At 45.1% G+C, this 25,748-nt stretch overlaps 1 protein-coding gene across 1 annotated transcript in view; it reads left to right on the top strand.

Moving 5' to 3' along the window:
• The window catches only part of FAM169B (family with sequence similarity 169 member B), a 78,335-nt gene that overhangs the window by 35,173 nt on the left and 17,414 nt on the right, over positions 1 to 25,748 (top strand). The window contains exons 5-6 of the mRNA XM_023512663.1: positions 13,774 to 13,859; positions 19,450 to 19,627. Coding sequence (XP_023368431.1) covers positions 13,774 to 13,859; positions 19,450 to 19,627 — 264 coding nt within the window. The remainder of the gene's footprint in view (positions 1 to 13,773; positions 13,860 to 19,449; positions 19,628 to 25,748) is intronic.

The following is a 25,748-nucleotide window of genomic DNA, read 5'->3' on the forward strand; positions in this document are numbered from 1 at the left end:
TGAGCCATTGCACCTTGACCTTATACTGATCCCAAACTGCCTCATATGTCATGCAATTGATCTAAAAGCATCAACTGATCAGGGGTAGGCTGGGTAGGTTGTGCCTTGACCACCTAGCAAAGGAGGTGGGGCCGGCACAGTGAGCACCCAGGAAGGAGGGGCTGCAGGAGATTGGACCTGGTGTGGGGATGTGTCAGTGGAAAGACTCAGGGCTCAGTTCTATTGGTAACGCTCAAACCAGGACTAAAGCAAACTGGTCTTTGTCTGTGGAGAGTCACAGTGATGATGGCTGAGAAGTCTTGAAACCTTTTGAGCAATGCTTGAGGAAACTGGGGTTACTTAGAAGGGATGCAGGCATCTAGAAGCTCAAGGTTGCAAGGGCACTGAGATCATTAGGTCTAGTGATTTTTCCAGTTGAAGAAAATGTTTCTGTTTCCTGCTAATACACCCTTAATGCTTGACTAGTGCTTGTTAATTTCTCTCTCTCTCTCTCTCTCTTTTTTTTTTTTTTTTTTGGAAAAAGAGTAGGCCTCCCTTTGCTAGAATGTAATATTTTGTCTTTGTAAGATTTTTTTTTTTCATAGTTATAGCAAATGATGCCTCATTTAAGGCAGGGCTACTGAGATGATAGGTGTCACACAGAGGTGTGGAGGAACCCTGGCCACTGGTCTGAGGCCTCCACAGCCTGGGACTGTCCCTGCTGTACTGGGACAGCTCTGACTGTTAGAACATTCTTCATGAGGAACCCAAGCTGAGAAGTCTACATGCCTTCCCACTGGCCTTATGCCCCCCAATGGGGCCATCCAGGTAGGTGGGGGGTGGGCCAGCTGCCTCAGTTTTTTGTTTTTTAGATCTTACATGTTTCATTCTCCAATTGCTTTTCCTGGGATGTGAGCTTTTGAGCTGGTTGTGTCCTGGGTTCTTCTTTCAGACCTAGGCTTCTCTTAGGTATGGCTTCAGAACCCATGTCATGGGTGCTATCATGGAAAACCTGGGTTTTGGAGTCAGTTAAACCTGGCTTCATCTCCTGCTTTGCCCCTCAGGAGTGGGTGGCCTGTGTGAAGCCTCTGTGAGCTTTACTTTCCTGCCCTGCTACTCAGCAGTATGGCCCATGCCCAGCAGCAAGGTGTCATCAGGGAGCTTGTTAGAAATGGAGGATCTTGGGCCCTGCCCCAGAGCTGCTCAGCCAGAGCCTGCACTTTAACAAGATCCCAGGTGATGTGGTAGGGCACTGTGGTCTGCAGAATGCTGGAGAACCATGAGGCTAGAGTGGTGGGTGGTGGCAGCATTCATCATTCTTGGCCTGGACATTTTGCTTCCACCAAGTTGACCTCAGTCTGCTCTGGCATTTCCAGCCAAGGTGGACTCCAGTCCACCTGACACTCAGCCCACCACAGGCATGTCTAGCGCCTAGCTGTTCACACAAGCTGGTGATCAAAACATGACTCTGTCTTTCAACATTTGTGTAGTTGATGTTTGAGGCCTAAAGGAAGGACTTCACCTTTATACATATATACACTGTATACATCTATAAGTAAATAGCTCTATAGAGATATACTTCACATGCCATTTAATTCATCTAATTCAGTGGTTTTTAGAATATTCATCGCATTGTGCTTTCATCGCCACAACCAACTTTAGGACAGTTCCATCACCCCAGTGGAAACCTCACTTCCCATCCACGCCTCCTTCTCTACCCTCCCAGCCCTAGACAACCACTCATCTACTTTCAGTCTCTTATGGATTTGCCTATTCTGCACATTTCTTATGAATGGAATCGTACATTATATGGCCTTTTGTCACCAGAATTTCTTTCTTCAGAAGGTCCTTGGTCTTGGGGATTTGAAAAACCACAGGTCAGTGGTAAGATAGGATTTATTAGACAGAAAGGAATACAGAAGTAAAAAGCACCAGAGCTTCTGGACAGAAGGATTAAAAAGCACCAGAGCTTCTGGCAGAGGGAAAGACCCAAGTGGGGAGTCTCCACGCGGATCCTTTGTCTGGGGGTAAAAGGTCTGGAGAATTACATTTGGCCAGGACTTGATAGATGGAAACACTTTTTCAATGTTAATTGAAATGAATGAGTGCAGTCCCTGCAGCCTGGGGCAAAAAGTCAGGGTGTTCCCTTCATGAAATTGCCCACGTCTAGGAAAAATGGGGTCCCCGCTCCAGCCTTGAGTGGGGGACCCTATATCACTTTTGTGTCTGACTTCTTTCACTCAGCAGACTGTTTTCAAGGCCCATTCATGTTCTAGCATGTTTTCATACTTCATATTTATGGTTGAATAATACTCCACAGGGAATATTATTTAGGTATATGGGTACACCACATTTTGTTTATCTATTCATCAGTTGATGGATATTTGAGTTGTTTTGACCCTTTTTTTTCCTCCTGCCTAAGCTAGACAGCCAGTGGTATACACTACGGGGCTCAAGCAATTCTTTTCCCCTAGACTCTTCAGTAGTTGCTACTATAGGCGCCAGCCATTGCGCCCAAATAATTTTTCTATTTTTTGTAGCGTTAAGCTCTGATTTTTGCTCAGGTGGGTCTCAAATTCTTGACCTCAAGCAATCCTCCCTCCTGCCTTGGCCTCCTAAAGTGCTAGGATTACAGGCGTGAGCCACCTTGGCCATCTGGTGTACAGGTTTTTATGTGGGCATACGTTCTTGTTTTTCAGAAGTGGAATTGCTGGGTCATGTGGTAACTATGTTTAACCTTTTAAGAAACTGCCAGCTGGTTTTCCAAAGCATCTGCACAATTTCGTATTCCCTCCAACAATGCATGAAGGCTCCAATTTCTCTTCATCCTTGTCAACCCTCGTTATTGGCTGTCTTTGATTTTAGCCATTCTAGTGGGTGTGAAGTAGTGTCTTTGGGTGTGGTTTGATTTGCAGTTCCCTGATGACTAATAATAACTGAGCATCTTTTCACATGTTTATTGCCTCTTTGGAGATTATGTATTCAGATCCTTTGTCATTTAATTTTAATTTTTTTTTTTTGAGAGTTTCACTTTGTCACCCATGATAGAGTGCCATGGCATCATAGCTCACAACAACCTCAAATCCTTGTGCTGAAATGGTCATCTTGCCTCAGCGTCTTTTTAAAATTTTTTTATTTTTTTTTAATCTTTTGAGACAGAGCCTCAAGCTGTCACCCTGTGTAGAGTGTTATGGCATCACAGCTCATAGCAACCTCAAACTCCTGGGCTTAAGCGATTCTCTTGCCTCTGCCTCCTGAGTAGCTGGGACTATGGCACCCACCACAACACCTGGCTATTTTTTGGTTGCAGTTGTCGTTGTTGTTTGGCAGGCCTAGGCTGGATTCGAACCCGCCAATTCTGGTGTTTGTGGCTGGTGCCTTAGCTGCTTGAGCCACAGGTGCTAAGCCCCTCAGCCTCTTGAGTAGCTGGGACTACAGGTGCCCACCACAACACTTGGCTATTTTTAGAGGCAGGGTCTTGCTCTTTCTTAGGCTGGTTTTGAACTCCTGAGCTTAGGTGATCCCCCAACCTTGGCTTCCTGGAGTGCTAGGATTACAGGCATGAACTACTGTGCTGGGCCCTTTTGTTCATTTTTAAATTGGATTATTTGTCTTTCTGTTATTGACCTGTAAGAGTTCTTTACACATCTTGAGTACAAGTCCCTTATCATATGTATGATTTGTAAATCCCCTCCCCCCCCGATTTTGTGGGTGTTCTTTTCTCTTTCTTGATGGTATTCTATGAAGCACAGAACTTTTTAAAATTTTCATGATATCTACTTTTTATTTCTTTTGTTGCTCATGCTTTTGATGTCGTGTCTAAGAAGCTAGTACTTAATCCAAGGTCATGAAGACTTATGCCTACACTTTCCATTGTATTTTCCTTGGTCTAGTATTTTGTCTTATTCAAAGAATAGGTCTTTCCATCCAGTTATATTAACACTTCCTTCTGGCTGTCTAGTTTGTGTCATTTGAAGGTGTGCATTCCTTGTCATCCAAGTAACTACAGAAAATGCTGATTTTTATTTATACCCAGTCTGTTATTTAGCATACATTTCCAGTCCCATCCACAAGGCTATTTCAAGAGACATTATGAATTGCACACTTCAAATGAAGAATAGAAGTTCAACTGCTGACATTGAGATAACTTATGTTTAATTGTTCTCCTAAAGTGAGGCCTGGGAACACTCTCAAAAAAAGGAAGTGGGCCAGTTTGGGATTATCAGGACTTGGTGAATCCATGCTGATTTTAAATCCAGTCTTCCTTTTGTTGGTTCTTGTAGACATACTTCACTGCAGACCTTTTTCAGGGGGTGGTTAGGTGAACCCGGCATTAGTTTTAAGATTGACTTTTCCCCCTTTCTCACCGGGCAGCACCGTTTGTGTTTAATTTTGGGGTCCGTTCCTGGCATTGAATGCTCCCAGAGCGTATAGGTTTTCACTTCAGATGGTGTTCACAGGCTCTGGCCCCAGGGAGGTAAATTCACTGGGTCAAGAGCAGTAATTTTCGACTTGTGTGCTGTGAGAGGATCTTAGATTAGGGTGTCCAGATTTTAACATTTGTAAAGCGGGACAACATGGCCCGGGTGGGGGCAGGGCAGGGCCTGACAACAATGCAAACTTTGATAAGCAGTTCTCGATAATCACTTCTCAACAATTATTTGTTATTATTACAGTTTAACATTATAAAATTAACAAAAATAATATAAAACTCATATTCTGGCGAAATAGCCACATGGCAGCCGAAAACCGTATATTCCCTTACTGTTCTCCTGCCTGTTTGTGCATTCTTTCCAAAAATCGGGACTTTTTAAAAACACCATGGGACGTGGGACAAATTGTTAAAATGCGGGATGTCTGGTCACCCTATCTTAGATGTACTGTGAAAAGTTTTCAAAGATCATTAATTAAATTAGTTTCGAAACAAGTTCAAAGCACAGTAAGTATATTCCTTTTTAACTTTTTTGGGGGACCAATATAACGTGCTGCAGAAGTTTAACTATAGGTCAAGTGTGCCACAAGATAAAAAAAGTTGAAAAACACTGGGCTAGAGACTTGAGCTTCTTTAAAAGTAGCTGATGCATTCCTGTTGTCCTTCCACTAATTCATCTATCAACTGTGGTCTAGTTTGAGACCATGCGCCCTTCCGGTGATGGTGGTGCTCCGTGGCTGTGAGGACATCTGGCCAGTATGTGTTTTCTGCTCCAGGTTCTCCCCTCCTAGTCTGGCCTGCTGCCCACGTGGCTCACCCTGTTTTCTAGAGCTCTGGCCTCCTCCTTACTCAGTGCTCCTGTCTTCCCCACCTTGTTCTTACAGAATCACGCCCGACCTGGGGACCTGTCCTTGGTTTGGGGGCATCTTCTCCCATCCTTTGTGCCGAGGCATCTTTGTAACATCTGCTGCTTTCCAGTGGACGCCCTCTCTTTTGTTTTGCTAGACGACCTCTTTCTGTTACCCTTGTCAGGAAACTTGCCGATTGCCTTGCCAGACTTTCTCTTTTTAGCTCTTTTTCTGACCACGTCTGTTTGATATCTGTTTTTCATATAAGCCCCGATGGTCAGATGGCAGAGCAGAGAATGTCCTGGAGGCTGATTAAAGATGGCAAATTGTAATGAGTCAAATGACAGAGATATGATGCCAAAGAACTACGAAGTTTCTGGAATTAGGAAACCCCTGGTGGGAGAAGCCTGGAGCCATCTCTGGTCTTGGCCGGGAAGTGGCAATCTGGCCAAAATGAGATGTGAGGCTTGATAAGGTGTCTGCCATCCACTTGTTTGGGACCTCTGGCCCTGCCTCCGGGGCCCCAGGCTCACAGGGGGTGCCTGTGCCTGGAGCTCTCATAGGCTGCAGCCCAGGCCCTCCCTGCCTCCCAAGACACTCCACCTTGTGGAGTCTGGCCAGAAGTCCTTTCTTTGAACTGTCTGAATTTCCTTTCACAAAATCTCATTGTGTTTTCAGCCCATATCTGCCTGGGAGGCCATGCTGAAGGGAATATGGATTTAGTCAGAATGCACAGGGATGTTAGGAGGATGGGGACCAGGCTAGGGCTAGAGGCAGGGACCCTGGCTGGAGCTTTGGCCCTTAGCAGAGTGCCCTATCTGTGATTGGAAGGTAGGAGGGTTGGAAAGAGGGAGAAGCCATTGAATCCGAAGGAGCTTTGGGCTTGCATGGCAGGGAGGGCACAGGCTGGAGAAACACGGGGTACTTCCAAAGTGAGGGTGAGGGAAGTTTCAGCTCACTTCGGTGGTGCTGCTTACTATGTTTGGTAAATTAGGAGGGACAGCTGGGGTGAAGTCAGCCTGAGCTCCTGTCCGATGGGTCTGTGGGACAGCAACGGCACAGGAAGTAAGACTGGGCAGCCGGAGGAGGGGTCTGGACCCAGATCTTCCATCTGGGGGTGACGTGGACTTTAGGGCCACCTTCATTGTGGGCACATTTTGCAGTCACTACTGGTCACCATTCCTCCCCCTGGTAATTTCCTGTGATCTTTTTGGGTAGATTATAAGTTGTCTGAAGGGAAGGGTCTGGCTACGTAGCTCCTCTGGGCTTTGCTGGGTGGCCGGCAGCCCCCGGGTAGGGTATGCATTTGTTAACTCTCTGCACAGGGGGAACAGGGGCCAGGAGGCAGTGGGGCTGAGGAGAGGATTGAAGTAATAGTGTTTGCATTGTTGCCATCCCTGATGAGAACATCCATCCCTCCAGCCGGCTCCCAGGACGTTTTGTGACCAAGCATAATAATCGCCCTTCAAATTGCTGCTAATTTATTTACAGTTTTTGGTGATTGCACATCACGTGCACCCTGAGAAAAACAAGCAAGGGATTGAAAAATGATGAAGTTTTTCCTGGAAAAGCATGCCCAGTATAGCCTGCAGTGACAGCAAGGGCCAAGGCAAACATTCAGATGAAACCAGAGCTGTGGTGTAGCCACCTCCTGAGTGGCCATCCTGGGCCTGGTGGGATTGCGACATGGAGGGCCTCTGGCCAGACCCTCCCTGGACTGGGTTTGGGGCAGGTGGTGGGTGAGGAGGGTGGAAAGGTTTTGTGTCCCTGATGTACCTCAGAGAACATCCTCAAAATCAAGAGACCCTTTCTGGGGTGCTCCTCCCCCCTGTGTGTTTGTCGTGATTTGGGGGATGGGTCACAGATGGAAGGCCAGATGAGGGTGGGGGGAGTGTGAGTTTCTGACTTTCAGAAAGGGACCCAGTTAGAGCAGCTCCTAGTCCCCACCTGTGGGCCTTGAATGGAGAATGTCTGGTGTGGTGGAAGGGATTGACCCCAGCTTTGTCTAGCAGGAGGGACTCATCACCTTAACTCTATAGGATGGGTGGTATGTAGAGACAGCCATGCTAGGGTGGTGAGGTGAGAGGCTTGCTGACCTGCTCAGGTCTGAGCAGGGATTGTACTTTTTCTGATTTTGATCATGACATCCCTGCAGATTCCTGAACACAAAGGATGCAGGGTGGGGTTCCCCTGAGCCTACTGCAGGGACCAGCTGGGCAGCAGGCACCCCGTTTGCATGCTGACATGCCTCCTGGGATCCCACAGACCAGTATCTTTATGTTTCAGCCTGTGCTTTCTTTCTGGGTAACACAGATTAAATCATCTCACCTTTTGCAGTGGGGGGAGCCCCAGTTAAGCAGTTTTCACAATTTGGGGAGAAAGAGCTCTGGCTAGAAATTCAGCCTCCGCTTTGGGCAGCTGAGGTGCCCATGGGGCCAGGGACACTTGGCCAGCGTGATGCGGCAGCCTCTAGGCTAAGTAGTGAGCCACGCCAGTTCTCACACAGCCTCAGGGAGCTCCTTGCTATGAGCAGAGAGTTTTGTTTTTCTCCAGCCGTGAAGGGTACAGATTGCAGAGCTAGTGGCGGTGACAGCAGTGTGCTTTGGAGACACATGTTGACTGTGGTTTAGGGTTTCCTTCTTTATTGCCTGTTAATTTATGACACTTACTGTGAGTTGGATTTAAACCTAGGGGAAAACAGCATCCCATAAACAAAGACTTGTCATTCTTACCAAGGGACTAATGGTATTTAGAAACAGGGTCGCTCCAAGGAAAATATTCTGAGTGTCAAGGATGGAGCCTTTGTCTTTGGGGGGCTGGGGTGGTGGTGGGGTGGGTTACCTCTTGGAGACATACTGAAGGTTTTGTTCCACAGTTTGGGAGACTGTCTCTTCTTGCTTCCCCCCAACTGAGGAACCGGTTGTGCTTGCCTTGGTGCAGCTGGTGACTTTAGGACTTCTGTCCTAGGTGGACTAGCCTTGGTGTGGGTTTCCTTCAGCTCCTAGCACCTTGCACTGTGGCTGTACCTCAGGATCCAGGCACCCTGCCTCTCTCCATCTTCCTTCAATTAAAATCTAGACTCATGGAAACAAAATTGCTTAAGGCAAGGAAGGCCTGAGAAACACAGGGAGGCTGATGCAAACCCGCTGCAAACCAGATGTTACCTTCTCCATGGCAAAGAGGCGCCCAAGTTCATGGGGCATCTGGGGAAGTGTTTGTCTTTAAGGAAGACATCTGTATGGAAATGGTAGCCCGAGTAATGTGATGTGACAGTTGCTATGTCAACTCAGATTTTTTCCCCTCCCCTTAAATTATTGACCAGCTCAGTCAATGTTGCATAAAAGTCATGCAATGCCTTGGAATGTGTTTATGTGCTGGACTCTGCCAAAACTTTTCAGCATTTTTTTCCTACGTGTATTTTGCTTTGGGGAAGATGGCCTGTCATTTTGGTTTAACTGTGTGCTCTTTTTTTTGGAAGTACATATTTCTTAGATTTGTAATGGGGGAGCGATAGAGTGGGAGGTGGGTGGGGGCAGCCAGATCACTTGAAGCCACTTCAGCTATGATGAAGAGGCACAGACCAGGGGCCAGGGTGTGGACAATTTGTAGGTAGTGTGTGGAGATGTGTGTGAGTGGCATGGACCCTGCTTGGTTTCCTGCAGTGGCACAGGACATGGACCCCCTCTCTCTCCTTGGCTCTGGGCTGTGTGCCCAGCTGCCTTCTGCCACTCTCAGTCTGCTGTCTCTAAGAGGTATTTGGAAGTGGAAATTCACAGTACTCCTCTTCCTCCTCCTTGTGTCCACCTGACTGAGGCACCTGCATCCTTGAGGGTCAGCTTCCCTCTCTACTCCCCTCTCTCGTCTGCTGTGGACTAGTCCAACCGCAGCTGTTCCTTACCCCCCCAGGATTCTCTGTTTGCCTCAGCAGGGCTGACGTAGCCCTCCCTCCTCACTTCTAGGCTTTTTTTTTTTTTTTTGAGACAGAGCTTCAAGCAGTCATGCTGGGTACAGTGCCATAGCATTATAGCTCATAGCAACCTCCAACTCCTGAGCTTAAGCGATTCTGTTGTCTCAGCCCCCCAAGTAGCTGGGACTACAGGTGCCTGCCACAGTGCCCGGCAATTTTTTGTTGTAGTTGTCATTGTTGTTTGGCAGGCCTGAGCTGGATTCGAACCTGCTAGCTCTGGTGTATGTGGCTGGTGCCTTAGCTGCTTGAGCTACAGGTGCCGAGCCCACCTCTAGGCTTTGTCCTCACAGCCCCCATCCATTCTTCATCCTCGGGCAGTGTGGCTTTTTTTTTTTTAATGTATGTTTGTTTCAAGACTTTCTTTCTTTAGAGCAATTTTAGATGTCATAGTTTCAGGCTCAGGAAGATTTCCCATGTTCTCCTCCCTGCCTCCTACCCCGTGCATGGCCTCCCTGGGGATCAGCACCCCAAAGCGGGGTGGTGTGTTTGTTGCAATTGATGGAGATCAGTTGACACATCATTGTCAGTCACCCAGAGCCTGTCACTGACATCAGGGTTCACTCTTGGTGTCGAACATTCTGTAGGTCTGGACAAATGTGTAACAGCGTGCACCTGCCCTGTGGTATCACATAGATGATACTCCTTCTTTTTAAATAACTTTCCTGTCATTTTGAAAGAACTAATTCCTCTCACCTGGGCATAACCAATTGTTCTCTATCTAAAACACGATTCTGATTGTGGCTTTTCCTTGCTTGGACTCTCCTAGTGACTTGTTATGGCTCCTGATGCCTGACCTGGCTTCTGGAACTGCTGCTGCTGCCAGAGCCTGGGCTCCTGGCTGGCCACTGTCTTTCTGGCTTAGGCCTGGTCATGGAACTATCCTCCCTCCGAAACAGCCCTTGAGCAGGTTTTTTATGGAGGCTTATGTCTTAGAGCCTTTGTCACAGTGTGTGGTCATGGCCAGGTGGCCCACGTATTCTGTCCTGGGTCCCTTGTGCCAAGTACAGTGCCTGGCACTTAGTGTTTGCTGAATAAATGTCAGGACCATTCTCTATCCCACAGTGTAAAACAGGGTATGGAGGCGGGGACTCTGTCAAGTCTTTCCTTTCTGGCCTCTCCTTTATCTGCGCAGTGCGCTGGTGTGTCCCTTCTTGTCCTCCTCCCTTCCTTCTTTTCTCTCTCTCTCTCTCTTTTTTTTTTTTTTTGGCAGAGTCTCTCTGTTGCCCAGGGTAGAATGCCATATATTGGCCTTGCTCACTGCCACTTCCTTGCTGAGTTTGGCTGTGGTCACAAAATCTTTCTCAGGGCAGCACTCTTGGCTGTCATAGTCAATTTATCCAAGGTGACAGGTGACAAACAGTTCTCTAACCTGTACTGTGGAAAAAGCACACTAACTTTTTCAAATGCGCACAGCCTCTCTGCAAGTGTTTTGTTTATTGTGGGCTTCACAAATCAGATAAAAAAAGGATGTAACTCCTATAAGAAATCTCAGGAAAAATGAAAGGTTTAAAAATCTTGCTGGGAGGTCCCGTGTGTGCCTAAATTCGGTGTGTTTGCGGGGGAAGGGAGATCAAAGAACACCTGGGCCAATTTACTGGCCCTGATGGTGAAAGGAATGGACATGAGGAAATGTGTGAGAAGTATCCATCTACCAGACAGGACAGCAAATCTCAAGCTGTGAAGGTCGGACATTTTTGTGCAAAACCAGAGCGGAAAGACAGGTTGGAAGGAAAGGGATCTCCCAGGCAGAGACAGAGGGTTGACAGCACTTCCCACGGCCTCACCAACAATGGGAATAACAAAGCCTTGTCATGCTTCTTTGTAATCTCTAAGCAATGCTTGAAACCGGTGGAGGAAGTTTCTAGAAACTTCAAATACTGGAAAGTTTCAAATACCTTAGGAAAAGCAGTTTGGTGAGGTCACCTCACCTGCATAATAACCAGAGAAGAGGATCTTGTGGTCTTTGTTTGACAGGTGGGTGAATCAAAGCTGGGGAGAGTCTAGGTCAAGGCCATGCAGCTAGTCACTGGAGGCAGCAGAATTTGAGTGCTGTCTGACTGTGAAGTCCAAATTCCTTTTCCTACATCAGGCACAGTATGTAGGCCACGCCTAAAATGCCCATGCCACCTCGCTCCCTGTGGGTGCTGAAGTCCATGAGAGGCTTGTGAGGGAACGAACCTAATGTCTTGCTGAGATGCCGTTTTCAGCCCTGTCTCCCCTTGTCCAGCCCTCACCCAGCTACCCCTGCACTTGGGGTGCCCTCAACGTGGCCCTGGACTTGCAGGGCACTGAGCCCTCTGCTCACAGGTGACCCCTGCTTGTAATGGCCTTGCCTACCATCTGTGCCTGTTGAAACCTAACCGAGCAATCCATAGCCAGCGGAGCTCTCTGGGGATGCTTTCCCAATTCCTCCCAGCAGAGTCACCCCCCTCCTCTGGGTCTTCATGACACTGGATGCCAGCACCTATCACGCCCTGCCCTGAATTGGGGTGGCTTGTTTGCCTCTCCCTTCCTTTCTCTGCAGGCTCCCAACCCCCAGGGGCAAGGATGGAGGCTTAATCATCAGCCCTGGATCCCTAGGACAGCATGGTCACGCTGACTTCAGCTGGTCCCGCTGAGCCTCAGATGAATCCAGGCCACTGGGAGTTAGCCTTGGGGACTTCACTGTCTTAACTTGTTTAAGAAACCTTGGCATAGGATGAAATCCATTACTAACATCTTCTGGGTGGTCCATGTCACCTGTCACTCTAGGGGACAGGGAAATTAAATTGGCTCAGTGAGGCTGATTCTTCGTAGCACCCTGTTGATTGCTCTCGGCACAGCCCTCTGTGGGTGTCCAGGCTCTTCTCAGCCCCTGGGTGATGAAGGGCCAAAGGATATCAATCAGGGTTGTATTTTTCCTTCTTAAAAACATGTATATTATGGTTTCCATTTTCTAACTTTTCAGGTTTGCTGGCTTCAGGGTCTCAGCAGTGATGGCTTGCAGCTGGCTCTGTGGCATCTGTCAGTCCTCCAGGAGCCATCATTTGTCCTTATTGAGCTGGGGACAGCCTCTCTGCAAGTGCTCTGCCACCATTTCCCCTTCCTATTTCCTCTGGACTAGGAGGAAACAGTATTATACTTTATTGATTAAAAGCTCCTGCTCTTGGCTTGGTGCCCGTAGCTCAGTGAGTAGGGCGTGGGCCACACAAATATGCTGAGGCTTGTGGATTCGAGCCCAGCCCAGGCCTGCTAAACAACGATAACTGCAACCAAAACATAGCCAGGTGTTGTGGCGGGCACCTGTAGTCCCACCTGCTTGGGAGGCTGAGGCAGGAGAATTGCTTGAGCCCAAGAGTTTGAGGTTGCTGTGAGCTGTGACGCCATGGCATTCTGCCGAGGGTGACATAGTGAAACCCTGTCTCAAAAAATAAATAAATAAATAAATAAATAAAAATAAAAATAAAAGCTCCTGCTCTCAAGAAGGCTGATTTTGTTTTTTGTTTTTCAGGAGTTGATTTTGTGGGCAGTTTATTTTAAACCAGTAAATTTGATTGGGCTTTGCCATTGTTGTCTTGTGTTATATGTGCTGCACAGACTTTGAGAAGACACCCAGCAGTTCAGTCTATTTTGTGACAGTTTGTGTGTGTAACTAATGATTGCTCTGTGGTGCATTCAGCATACCACATAAACACTAAATCCTAATATGTTTTTTGTTTGAAACTGTGTTAGTAAATTGAACATCTGTATTATAGGAATACACTGGATTAGTAAATTGAACATTCTTTATTGATTCACCTTGTTAAGCAGGAAAATAATACTTATGGCTTTATAAAGCTCCTGTAAGTTCTACTAGGTGCCATTTTGGAAATGAATTAAACTGAATAAATGGAGGCAGGTATCAAGCATTTAATTGGCCTCCTCTCCCAGCTGGCTCTGTCAATTTTGGAACCATTGTCAGAGACGATACAGTTCACTGATAGGAAACTGACACAGCGGGTTAGATGCTGTGGGTCTCTGGAGAGGAGAGGCTGGCTGTACAGAGTTAATGTGGAATACTTGGTTAATGCACTCATAGCTTGGTTTTAGATAATGTTGTTTTACTAAATTTGGTGAGTTCTGACTTATGGTACATGGTGGGAATTTGATAAATATCTGGAACTTGAAAAGAAGGTGATTTTTTCCTGTTGAATTTGTCTGTAGTGGTGCGTATCCTGTTTTGCCTAGCAAGATTGAGTATATCCTTTTTGGAGTCAATGAGAGGCCACCAATGACCCCTATCAAAGTCCCCTTCTGGTGAGAGTAGTTTCTCTTTGTCCTGGGTCAGCTCTAAAAATGGCACCTGGGGCGGTGCCTGTGGCTCAAAGGAGTGGGTCACCGGCCCCATAATGCCAGAGGTGGCGGGTTCAAACCCAGCCTTGGCCACAAATTGCAAAAAAAAAAAAAAAAAAAAAAGTCACCTGTGTTACCCATGAATAATCTTTCCTATGTACCTTGTCAGAGGTTCAGACTGGCCCTCTGCTGGCTGCTTGCCATGTTCTCATCATTTTCTCCTGCCTTTTCCTTAGTTGTAGCTGTTTATGTAAAGAAATCCTGGTGGTTCACGGAAGAGGTACTGAGAACCTCTGATCCTGCAAGAGAAGGGCTGCTGAAGGTGAGCTGATAGAATTTTAAACCAACGTTGCAAAAGATGTTTGAAAAATCATGGTACTTAGTATCATATTAGTAATTTAAGTCAGTTTACCTTTGTATATCTGTTTCTTAGGGCCAAGGTAACCAAGTACCACAAACTGGGGGGCTTAGGAAACAGAAATTGACTGTTTCACAGTCCTAGAGGCTGGAAGTCGGAAATCAAAAGTATCCACAGAATTGCTTTCTTTTGAGGGCTGTACGACAGAATCTCTGTTCCAGGCCTCTCTCCTGCTTTCTAGCAGCCTGGGGGTTCCTTGGTTTGTAGGTGGTTTCTCCCTGCACCTTCATATCACTCCCTTTCTTTGTCTGTCTGTTTCTGTTGAAGTCCTCTCTTTTTATAACGATAGGCATAATAGATTAGGGTGATCCCCTCATCTTGGCCTCATCATCTGCAAAGACCTGATTTCCAAGTAGGATCATGACTGGGTTAGGACTTCAGCATCTTTTTGGGGGGCAAGGGACACGATTCTATCCCTAACACCCTGCCAGCAGGGAAAACAGTAATAAAAGGCTGTCTACAACAGATACCTGATAGGAGTAGGTCTATTTTACTTTCCTGAGGGGCTCCTCATGTCTAGGTTTTAAAACTTTAATCTGCACTGTCTCTCTGTTTGGTGAGACAGTCCTGTGTAGGGTGTTCAGACAATGTTTGCTGGCATTACTGTGAGAATTGTGTCAGATACTACCCTATGCATTAGCTGAGACTCTATAGGGATGATCTAACTTTGGAATTGCCATGGTATTTGTTTTGCCGATGAAGACATTGAGGCTGAGTCACACAGCCAGTCAGTGATTTAGCTGGGTACAAAACACTGTATCTCTAACACCAGACCTGGTGATCTTTGAAGAGCTGTGGCTCTATAGAGCAGCTGTAAAGTAGAGACCTGGGATTGCAAATGTGAAGGCCGGCACTCCAGCAGCTCCTCAGGGGCCCAGAGGCAAAGTCCTCTCTGCTGAACTTTGGGTGTGGGATAGAGGCTGAGGAGGAACATAGTAACCAGGCGAGGGTGTGGGCTGTATTCCTCACTTCTGTCTATTTTGATTTGGTTAGTGTATTTATCTTAATTCTATAGGCATAAAGAAAGATGGCAGTGCCTCTTTGCAGTCTTGAAAATCATGGATCTGTCCATAGTTGTCTGGAATGTCATTCTGTCCCCTCATGGGATCCTATAACTGCTGAATGAAACGTCAGTATTCTTTAAGGTTCAGTCCAGAGAATAAGTTGATAATTTATTTTTTTTCTTGCTGTACAATTAAAAAATTTAGTTCTGGGCTTGCCCCTCTCCATAAACAAAACAGCTTCATCAACATAAAATTCATATACCATGAGCTTCACTCTTAAAATACAAAATTCAGTAACCTTTAGTATATTCACGAAATTACCACTATGAATTCCATAATATTTCATCACTCCAAAAAGAAGCCCCCACACCTATCAGCAGTCACCACTTATTCTCTTCTTTTTCCAGCCCTTGGCAACCAAGGATCTACTTTCTGTCTCTATGGACATTGCCTATTCTGGTCATTTCATGTAAATGGAATCATGTAATGTGTGGTTTTATTTTTTAACTAGCCTCTTTCACTTAGCATAATGTTTTCAAGGTTCATCCATCTTGTAACATGTATTAGAATTTCATTCCTTTTCTTGGCTGAATAAAAGCCCGTTGTGCGGGCAGGCCACATTTTTTTTATATTCTCCATTATTTTATGGACATTTGAGTTGTTTCCAGTTTCTGATTATTATGAAAAATACTTCTATGCCTTGGGACAGTCCTCCCATTCTAAAAGAAATCAAAAAAAAAAAAGAAAAAATATTTCTATAAGCATTTGTGTACCAGTTTTTGTGGGGACCTACACTTTTGGTGCTTTTGGGTATATACACCATTCTACAGTCTCACTGGCAGAGTCTGAGGGCTTCAGTCTCTCCATATCCTCATCAACACTTAATATTGTCTGTATTTTTTGCTGTTGTCCATCCTGGTAGGTACGAAATCGTATCTGATTGTGATTTTGGTTTGCCTTTCTCTGATGGCTAAGCATGTTGAGCATCTTTTCATGTGCTTATTGGCCAGTTGTATACCCTCTTTGGAAAATGTCTCTCACAATCCTTGGCCCACTTTTTAATTGAGTTATTTGACTTTTCACTATTATAAGAGTTTTTCATATACAGCATTCTGGATGCAAGTCCCTTATCACAGAGATGATTTGGAATTTTTTTCCCCCATTCTGTGGTTTGTCTTATGTAGGTATGGATTTAATGGACTCAGTGGATGTTATTTTGAAAAGTGTTTTCTTGGCTCGGCGCCCATAGCTCAGTGAGTAGGGTGCCAGCCATAAGCACCGAGGCTGGTGGGGTCAAGCCCGGCCCTGGCCTGCTAAACAACAATGAAAACTCCAAAAAATAGCCGGGCATTGTAGCAGGTACCTGTAGTCCCAGCTATTTGGGAGGCTGAGGCAAGAAAATCACTTAAGCCCAAGAGTTGGAGGTTGGTGTGAGCTATGATGCCACAGTACTCTACCCAGGGTGACATAGTGAGACTCTCCAAAAAAAAAAAAAGTGTTTTCTTCTAGTGAGTTACTGATGGCTAGAGGTTTGGAAGGTGAGCATGATTTGTGTTGCTGTCCTAGGTCCTGTGCCACCATTGGGCCAGGAAGGTGATTGGCTCTTTTAATTTTTCAAACTGAGAGTGGCTACTTCTTTTCATTTATTATGTCTTCTAAGTTTAGATGAGGAAACCCTATACATTTCCTGAAAATGTCTGTGTTGTGAACAGAAAGAACTTTAGATTTGATTTCCATTTAATGAACCATTCTGTAAACATCTATCCTAACCCAGCTATGCATGGAGGTATTTCCCCTCTCTGTATGTAGAATTTTGGGTCTAGACTTCATTTCTCTTTTCCTTTTTTTTTTTTTTTTTAAGAGACAGAGTCTTACTTTGTCGCCCTTGGTGCAGTGCTGTGTCATCACAGCTCACAGCAACCTCCAGCTCTTGGGCTTAGGTGATTCTCTTGCCTCAGCCTCCTGAATAGCTGGGACTACAGGCACCCGCCACAATGCCCGGCTATTTTTTGTTGCAGTTTGGCTGGGGCTGGGTTTGAACCTGCCATCCTTAGTATATGGGGCTGGCACCCTACTTACTGAGCCATAGACACTGCCCCTTTCTTTTCCTTTTAATTAGTTTGTTTCTTAGCCAGCTCTTCTTCACAAATTACCACCACCAAAAAAGGAAAAAAAAAGAAAAACTTTAAATGCTCTTTCTGTTAACATAATTAGTTGTCCTAATGAGGGATTAGAACTGGATTTTAGGTTTGTGTTTTCAGAAACGTTTCTAAGTCAGAATCACATGTCACACATTTTTTCCTCTGTAATGAAATTGGACAAATTAAGTGCATTTTCTTTTTTTCCTTTTTCTCTTGCCAGCTTTTGATTGGATGTTTCCCTTCTGCCAGATGCAGCCTGCTTTTCTCTTCTGGCTTTCCTCTGAATGTTTTAGTTTTATAAGTTGAAAAATATAACCTCCCACATTACACCAGTCTGGTTTTGTGACCAGCTAGTTATTCTTAACATCGGAACCTGATTTGGCTGCCACTGTCTGAGATATAAAATGTGGCAGTTTCTCAGAGCTGAGCTGGTATGGTTTCCCCAAATCTTTTTTCTCATCTAAGATTTAGCTCCAGATGAAGGGGAAATATTTTACATTCGGGCCAATGCATAAGTTTATGGGCACTAAACACTTTGTGCATTTGCTGGGGTGCTCCATGCTGACTTATTTTTGTGATCAGATCTTTTGAAAAACAGGCAGGTATCCTGCCACTTAAGTGATATTCTCCCTCAACCAATGGAGGAGACTGAGGCTCAAAGAGGTTGTGAGTTGCTGAAGATCTCCCAGCAAATCCAGGCTGAGAACCCACAACCATATGCCATGATTGTGATGGGTCAAGTATTCAATATAACCCCCAGCATTAATACTTGTATTAGATTTCCTCTTTCCCATATTTTCACCTCGGCCAAATGAAGATGGAGAAAAGGCTGGACACAGCAGCCGTGGCCTGTTGTTTGGAGCTTGCCTCTGACAGAGCCCTTGTCTAGCTGCCTCAAGTCCTCTTTGAAAGGAGTCAGGGAGATCAGTAAATGCAGTCACCTACCTCAGTCTTTGACCTTCAGTTTCCTCACTTATGAACCAGGACTCCCTGGGTGGGTGTTGAGAAGCAAAAGGCAGTCCCCTGGTAGAAGTCACAGACCAGTTCATGGCATTGTGATCTGGAGGGGATGCACAACACACCCACACATAGGCTGTCATGTGGCAGTGGGTTGGAGTAAACTCCCATGGGAAATAGTGCACGGTACTGTCACTTTGTAAATGGCTGATGGGTTTCATCTCCTGTGCTACTTTTTTTACTTTGAGACAGAGTCTCACTATGTCGCCCTTGGTAGAGTGCTGTAGCATCACAGCTCACAGCAACCTCAAACTGTTGGGCTCAAGCAATTCTCTTGCTTCAGCCTCTGGAGTAGCTGGGACTATAGGCACCCGCCACAACACCTGGCTGTTTTTAGGGACAAGGTCTTGCTCTGGCTCAGGCTGGTCTCCAACTCCTAAGCTCAGGCCATCTACCTGCTTCAGCTTCCCAGAGTGTTTGGATTACAGGCATGAGCCACCATGCCGGGCCATCTCCTGTGCTACATGTTAGCAGTTGCTTGTGGCTGCCTATAGGAGAGTTCTGAGACCATGTTCAGGCTTAGCCAGATAGCTAAGACTGCTGGGAGGACCAGGAGTGGGAGACCTGGTTTTCTGCCTCATATTTACCATCTGTGGGCTACACAAATGTAGAGAACTTTAACAGGTAGAAAGCATGAAGTCATTTTGGTTTGTGAGGGAGAAAGTTTTTAACTCTGCATGGGCCTGACTCTGACCACCATTTAATTTCCTCACTTATGATGATGTTGATATGGGCCAAAGAAGGTTCTACTGTCCAGCCTTAGAACAGGGTGGGTATTGAGTCCTAGTAATTCTCTGGGATTGGGACTCCAGTGTAGGTTCCAAATCTGTCACAAGCCATTGAAAATCAATGGCTTTTGGTGTAGCGATTGATCCCCTCAGTTGTTCGTCCTTTTTCTAAAGGCCAGAAATCTGGGGCCTGTACTCTGCTGTTGTCAAAACGACAGATAGGGTTTATTTCGGGACTGCCTAGCCAGAATGTGCTAGAAACGGTTTGTCCCAGCCCTCCAGCCATTAACTTCCTGTTTTGTTAGTGTGTGACTGTGCTCCGTGGGCTTACATTCCACATCCATGGCCCTGGGGACCCACAGTCTCCTTTGGCAACATTCCTCATTCTTGAGGCCTCGCTGGTGAGCAAGGTCAGTGGAGGGGAAACCTCTGTGAGGCACCATGATTCGCATGTTGGCTCCTGAGCACACAACGTAGCCTAGGATGGCGTAGCACACACCTGGCCCAGACAACGCCTGGGTTTGAATCCAAGCACAAAATTTATTGTGTCTGATTTTCCTCTCTGGTCTCACGTGATTGTTGTTCTCCGCCCCCCTCCCCCAAGGTTCAGTCATTTGGGGAAAGGATTGTGCTTTTCGTTCTGAATGTCATTATTTTTGGAAGATCGGAGAGAAGTTTGGATGATGATGACATGTTTTTCCTGCCTCACTCTGTGAAGGAGCAAGCTAAGATTCTGTGGAGACACGGAGCAGCTGTTGGATTTTATACAACCAAAATGAAAGGTGAGGGACACACCAGCACCCCCCGCAGACTGGGGGGAAGGAAGGCTCTCTTGATGTGGGCCGGGCTCCGAGGGACCCCTTAGCGCAGGTGTTACATGGTGGGACTCTTCTGGCATAGGAAGGCTCCCTAATTAAGCTCTGGTTTAAATAAACCGCAGGTGTGGGTTTCATGTTCACTGTACTTCTCATCTCACTGACAAACAGGGTGAAAAGCATGTCCTTTTGATTCCCAGGCCATGTGTCCCCCTTTAAAAACTTGTTGCAGTGAAGGGTGTAAACTGACTTTGCAAACACAACACTTTTTCATTATTTTCTTTTAATGTTACCAATTAGCTGTCAGGAAAAATACCACTGCTAATAGCTGACATGTGGAGCGAAAGCCCCCTGGGTGCCAAGCTTTATAGACATTACCTCAGAAGACGGGGGTGGGGGTGGGGGGGGTGGCCTGCAATAATGGTATTAGGTTAAAAGATTGTGACTGTAGGGTCAGTGACCAGCATAAATGTGGAACTAGTACCATTTTACTGAAGGGATTGGTCCCTTTTAAAAATTTGCTTTCTTTAATTTTTCCTTTTTTAAGAGACATGATGTAAGGCCAGTCACACCTGTAATCCCTGTACTCTGGGAGGCCGAGTCGGCTGGATTGCTTGAGCTCAGGAGTTTGAGATGAGCCTGAGCAAGAGTGAGACCCTGTCACTACTAAATATAGAAAATTTAGCCAGGCACTGTAGCAGGCACCTGTAGTCCCAGCTACTCAGGAGGCTGAGGCAGGAGGATGGTTTGAGCCCAGGAGTTTGACATTGATGTGAATTATGATGCCATGACACTCTAGCCTGGGCAACAGACTGAGACTCTGTCTCAAAAAAAAAAAAAAAAAAAGGGGGCTCGGTGCTTATAGCTCAGCGGCTAGGGTGCCAGCCACATACATCAGAGCTGGCAGGTTCAAATCCAGTCTGGGCTTGCCAAATAATAATAATAACAACTACAACAAAAAAATAGCTGGGCAGTGTGGTGGGCACCTGCAGTCCCACCTACGTGGGAGGCTGAGGCAAGAGAATCACTTAAGCCTAAGAGTTTGAGGTTGCTGTGAGCTGTGAGGCTATGGCACTCTACCTAGGGCGACATAGTGAGAATCTGTCAAAAAAAGAAAAAAAGTAAAAGGGACATGATCTTGCTCTGTTGTCAGGCTGGCTTCTAATATCTGAGCTCAAATGATAATATTGCTTTAGCCTCCTGGGTAGCTGGTGTAATTTTTCAGTTTTCAACATGAATTTTGGAAGAGGTATACATTTAAACCATAGCAGGGAAGGAGTGGTTTTTGTTTTTGTTTATCCTTTGGGGGATTTGTTAAGCTTCTTGAATCTATAAATTATCGTTTCCTACCAAATTTGGAAAGGTTTTGGACACTATTTTTTAAAAATTTTTTTTATGGCGCTTGCTCGCTTTTTTTTCTGGGATTCTAGTTTTGTTTCTGTTGAGTGCTTTGTATTATCTTACAGGTTTCTGAAATTTTATTTTTTTTAAACGTTTTTCTCTCTCCTTTGGTTAGGTCATCTCTCTTGATCTTCTTTCTGGTTCACCTATCATTTATAATGTGTTTTAAAAAAATTTTTATTTTACTTTTTTTTTAAGAGATGGAGTCTGACTTTATTGCCCTCGGTAGAGTGCCATGGCATCACAGCTCCCAGCAACCTCCAACTCCTGGGCTTAGAGGATTCTCTTGCCTCAGCCTTCTGAGTAGCTGGGACTATAGGTGCCCACCACAACACCTGGCTATTTTTTGTTGCAGTTTGGCAGGGGCCAGATTTGAACCTGGTACCCTTGGTATATGGGGCTGGTGCCTTACCCACTGAACCACAGGCACTGCATATGTGTGTGTTTTTTGTGAGTCTCACTATGTCGCCCTTGGTAGGTGCTATGGCGTCACAGCTCACAGCAATCCCAAGCTCTTGGGCTTAAGTGATTCTCTTGGCTCAGCCTTCCAGTAGCTGGGACTACAGGCACCCACCGCAATGCCCAGCTGTTTTTTTGTTGTTGTTGTTGTTATTGTTGTCATTGTTGTTTAGCAGCCCCTGGATGGGTTTGAACCCACCAGCCCAGCCCAGGTGCACGTGGCCAATGCCTTAACCACTTGGGTATGGGCTCTGAGCCTATAATGTGTTGGTGAACTCACTGGAAATATATTTTATTGTACTTTTTGGCTATAGAATTTCTTTTTTCTTTTTGACTGAGTTTCACTCTGTTGCCCTGGGTAGAGTGGTGTCATAGCGCACCTGAAATGCTTAGGCTCAAGAGATCTTCTTACCTTACCCTTTCTTGTAGCTGGGACAATAGGTGCTTGCCACAAGACCTGGCTAATTTTTCTATTTTTAGTAGAGATAGGTCTCACTGACCCTCTCCCTCTCTCTCTCTGTCTCTTTTACTCTCCAGCTTAAGCAATCCACCTGTCTTGCTCTCCCAGAGGGCTAGGATTACAGGTGTGAGCTGCCATACCTGGCCTGACTGTAGAATTTCTATTGTGTGTATGGTTTTCATTTCTTTGTTGAGATTCTCTATCTGTTTATTCATTGAGCACATATTTTTCTTTAATTCTTTGAGCACGTTTGAAAAGACTGAAGTTCTTATTTGCTATTATAATATCTGGGCCTATTTAAAGTCAGTTATATCTATCCCCTTTTCTTTTCTGAGTATGGGTCATACCTTCCTGTTTGTTCACTTGTTTAGTGATTTTTGATCAAAAACTATGTGCTGCAAATGTATGGCTGTTGAATATTGTTTGAATTTGTGTTTTCTGAGGATTTTTGGACTTTTGCTCTTGTAGGCATTTAACTTGCCTGTATTCAAAACTGCAGATGGTCCTGTGTCTGCAGAATTGGTGGTCAGAGGTTTGGGCATGGATGTAGCTTACCCACTCCCTATGCTTTCCTTGCTTCTGCCAGTTTTGATCTCTGTACTCTGACCCCTTAAACCTTTTGCTTTTTACCACTAGAATGGCCCAAATCGAGGAATATCTTTGATTAAGGAAAGTGTTAAATCTACAGATCTGATCCTGTGTATTACCATCTCTCAGAGTGGATATCTCTCTGGTCTCTGATTTCTTTTTTGCAGGGTCCCCTTGGAGTCTCCTTCACTCATGTAGATTGGCTATAAGCCGGGGATTTAGGAAACTAAATTCTGCTCTGAATTTGTGTCTCCCCGTTCTGTCATTCGCATGCTGCCAGGACTTTCCTCTTTAAATTTCTGCTTCTTTCCCAGTGCTGAATTCTGTATCTGACACATTTAGCTGGTAAGGCTGTGGTTTTTCACACCCATGTTTCCTGTGGCCTTGAGGGGTAGAATGACACCCTGCAGCTGGTAAACTGCAAACTCAAGTATTTTACCTATTCCAGTTGCAACTTTCTGAAATTAAATTTTCCTCTACTTTCTATCTGCTTTTGGATGCCTTGCAGTGTCCTTAAACCTTTTTCTAATTTATTTTAAAATCATTATTATATATGGGGGTCTGCATGTCCACTTAATTCTACCACCATTACCTAAAAGAGATTCTGATCAGGTGTAGATCATAGAATCTCATCCCTAGCCTTCCCATCTGTTTCTATAAGTTGAGAGAGGAATTTATTTTGATAAACTTACAAAAATGCTTGTTATTAGTGTCATGCAAGAAAAGTAAATAAAACTAATTTAGATGGTGATTACATATATTTTATAATACTTCATTCTTTCGCATATATAATTTATGAGCATTCACAGGTGAATTCATGTGGTTTAATTGACTGTATGGGGTTTATAATCCAGAGGTTCAGAACAGTTAATGATTCTGGAGTCTTGGCTCTGGTTTTGGTGCCTGTCACAGTGTTATGTAATAGTTGGTGTTTAGGATGGCCACAGTACATGACATGCTTCTCCACTTTTCTTATGAAAGGACAACTTCTTTTCATAAATTTAGATCCACATGATTCAGAATATCTGTTAATTTAACTTGGGCTAGGCTGAAGTTTATAATTCCATCCTGTGAGGAAAACAAAATGTACAAATACATTGCATAAACAGGATCACAAGGACCAGATATTAACTACTGAAAAATATCCATTGTTTCTAAGCATCTCGGCACATTCCTGTATGTGTCCAGTGACTTTAAATCTTGCTTAAAAAAATTATCATAGAGTGAAACTGACTCTTGGGGTGCTAGAAAGTTCTGTGAATTTTAACTCATGTATAGGTTCGTATAACTACAACTATAATTAAAACAAAAATAGCTTCATCACTCTACTCCCTCCCACCCCCCAAAACCCTACACCTTATCCCTGGCAGTCACTGGTTTGTTTCATCACTATGGTTTTGCCTTTTTTAGAATATTATATAAATGGACTCTTACAGTGGTTAGCCTTTTGAGACTGACTTCTGTCACTCAGTTGTAATGCCTGTGAGATTCATCCAAGTCAATGTGTGTATCAGTGGTTTGTGGCTTGTTATTGCTGAGTGATTTGTTCATTTTTTAAGCCAGTAGGTACCTTTGTATAGAACGAATATTTTCAGGTAGACCTCTCTCTCTTTTTTGTTTTGAATTTTGAGACAGAGCCAGCATCATAGCTCACAGTAACCTTAAACTCCTGGGCTTAGGTGTCCCCTTGCTTCAGCCTCATGAGTAGCTGAGACTATAGGCGTATGCCACTACACCCTGCTACTTTTTCTATTTTTAGTAGAGATGGGGTCTCGCCCTTGCTCAGAGTGCTAGGATTACAAGTGTGAGCCTCTGTACCTAGGCAAGTAGACCTCTTTTTGGAGAAATATTTTGCTAATAGTTGGTTTGAGGTTCTCCCTTTGTTTGATGGTTCTATAATTGCCTTTCTGTTAAAATACACTTGTCATTTCACTATTTCATGCTGAAATTCTCCCTAGATCATCAGAATTAATGAGATTTCACTTTACTGTTCATTCTAAAATCACCAGCCCACAAAACTATGAGCATGGGAGGGAAGAAGTAATGGCTTGGGAAGTGAAGGGTCAGAGCCAATTGAAGGCAGGGGTAATAGGCATTTTGTTTTTTGTATAAACATATAAAAAGAACAACTTTGCATTTCAGGTTCATGAAAGCCCAACACAAATGATAGTCATAAATTTAAGAGCAGCCCTTAAAAAATATTAAATCAGGTGACGTGCAACCCACATGGGCGTGGGACCGTGAGATGTCAGTGATATCACAGAGTCAGCCTCAGGACTGCCTGTCACTGGGGACATCTTATTCTCCACCTTCCTTAGACTCCCAGGCTATAGGCACCTCCTGCATTGTTCTCTCATTAGGTGGGGGCACCCAGGTCATCTTCTGGACTTTAGTAGAAACGTAAGCAGCGCAAAATGGAGTGGCGAGAGCACAGTGTTATTTTACCCACAGAGCAGGGGATTGGCACTACAAGGAAAAGGAAGTCTCCTCCTGGACTTGCAAGAAAGGAAGGCATGAATGGGAGAGGGGACGTTCAGGGCTGCTACCGGGCCCCTTCTGGTGGGACGGGCACTCACAGCTGCTCTGGTCTTGTCTTTGCAAATCAGCTTCCTTTACTCACCCATTTTTCCTGCTTCCTCATAACTTGGACTTTAGTTTGCTCTGATGCCCACCTGGCCTGTAGCCATACCTGCCTTAAAGGGTTGTGATGTATTATAGTGCTGGTCTCCTTTCATTCTAATGGGCCCAGCCAGCCTGTGGATTGGTTCCCTGTGGATGGATCTTGGATCTTCAGCTCAGCTGTCTGCATGCAGGTGGCCTGGGTGTCATGGTTCAGAGATGGCCATCTAGCCCAGTGTTTTTCAACCTTTTCTATCTCACAGAACATTTGAACCTGTAGTTAAACTTCCATAGCATACTTACGTTGATCAAAAAGAAAGAGTAAAAAAAAGAATACACTTACTGTGTTTGGAACTTATTTTGAAAATAATTTAATTAGTGATCTTTAAGCATTTTTGTGACATTCTTTTTTTTTTTTTTGGAGACAGGAGCTTCAAGCTATCCCCCTGGGTAGAGTGCCGTGACATCTCAGCTCACAGCAACCTCTCCTGGACTCAAGCGAGTCATCTGCCTCAGCCTCCCAAGTAGCTGGGACCACAGGTGCCCACCACAACACCCGGC

The sequence above is a fragment of the Otolemur garnettii genome, unplaced genomic scaffold, assembly GCF_000181295.1.
Source record: "Otolemur garnettii isolate 467f Iridium unplaced genomic scaffold, OtoGar3 scaffold00029, whole genome shotgun sequence".
NCBI classification, from domain to species: Eukaryota; Metazoa; Chordata; class Mammalia; order Primates; family Galagidae; genus Otolemur; species Otolemur garnettii.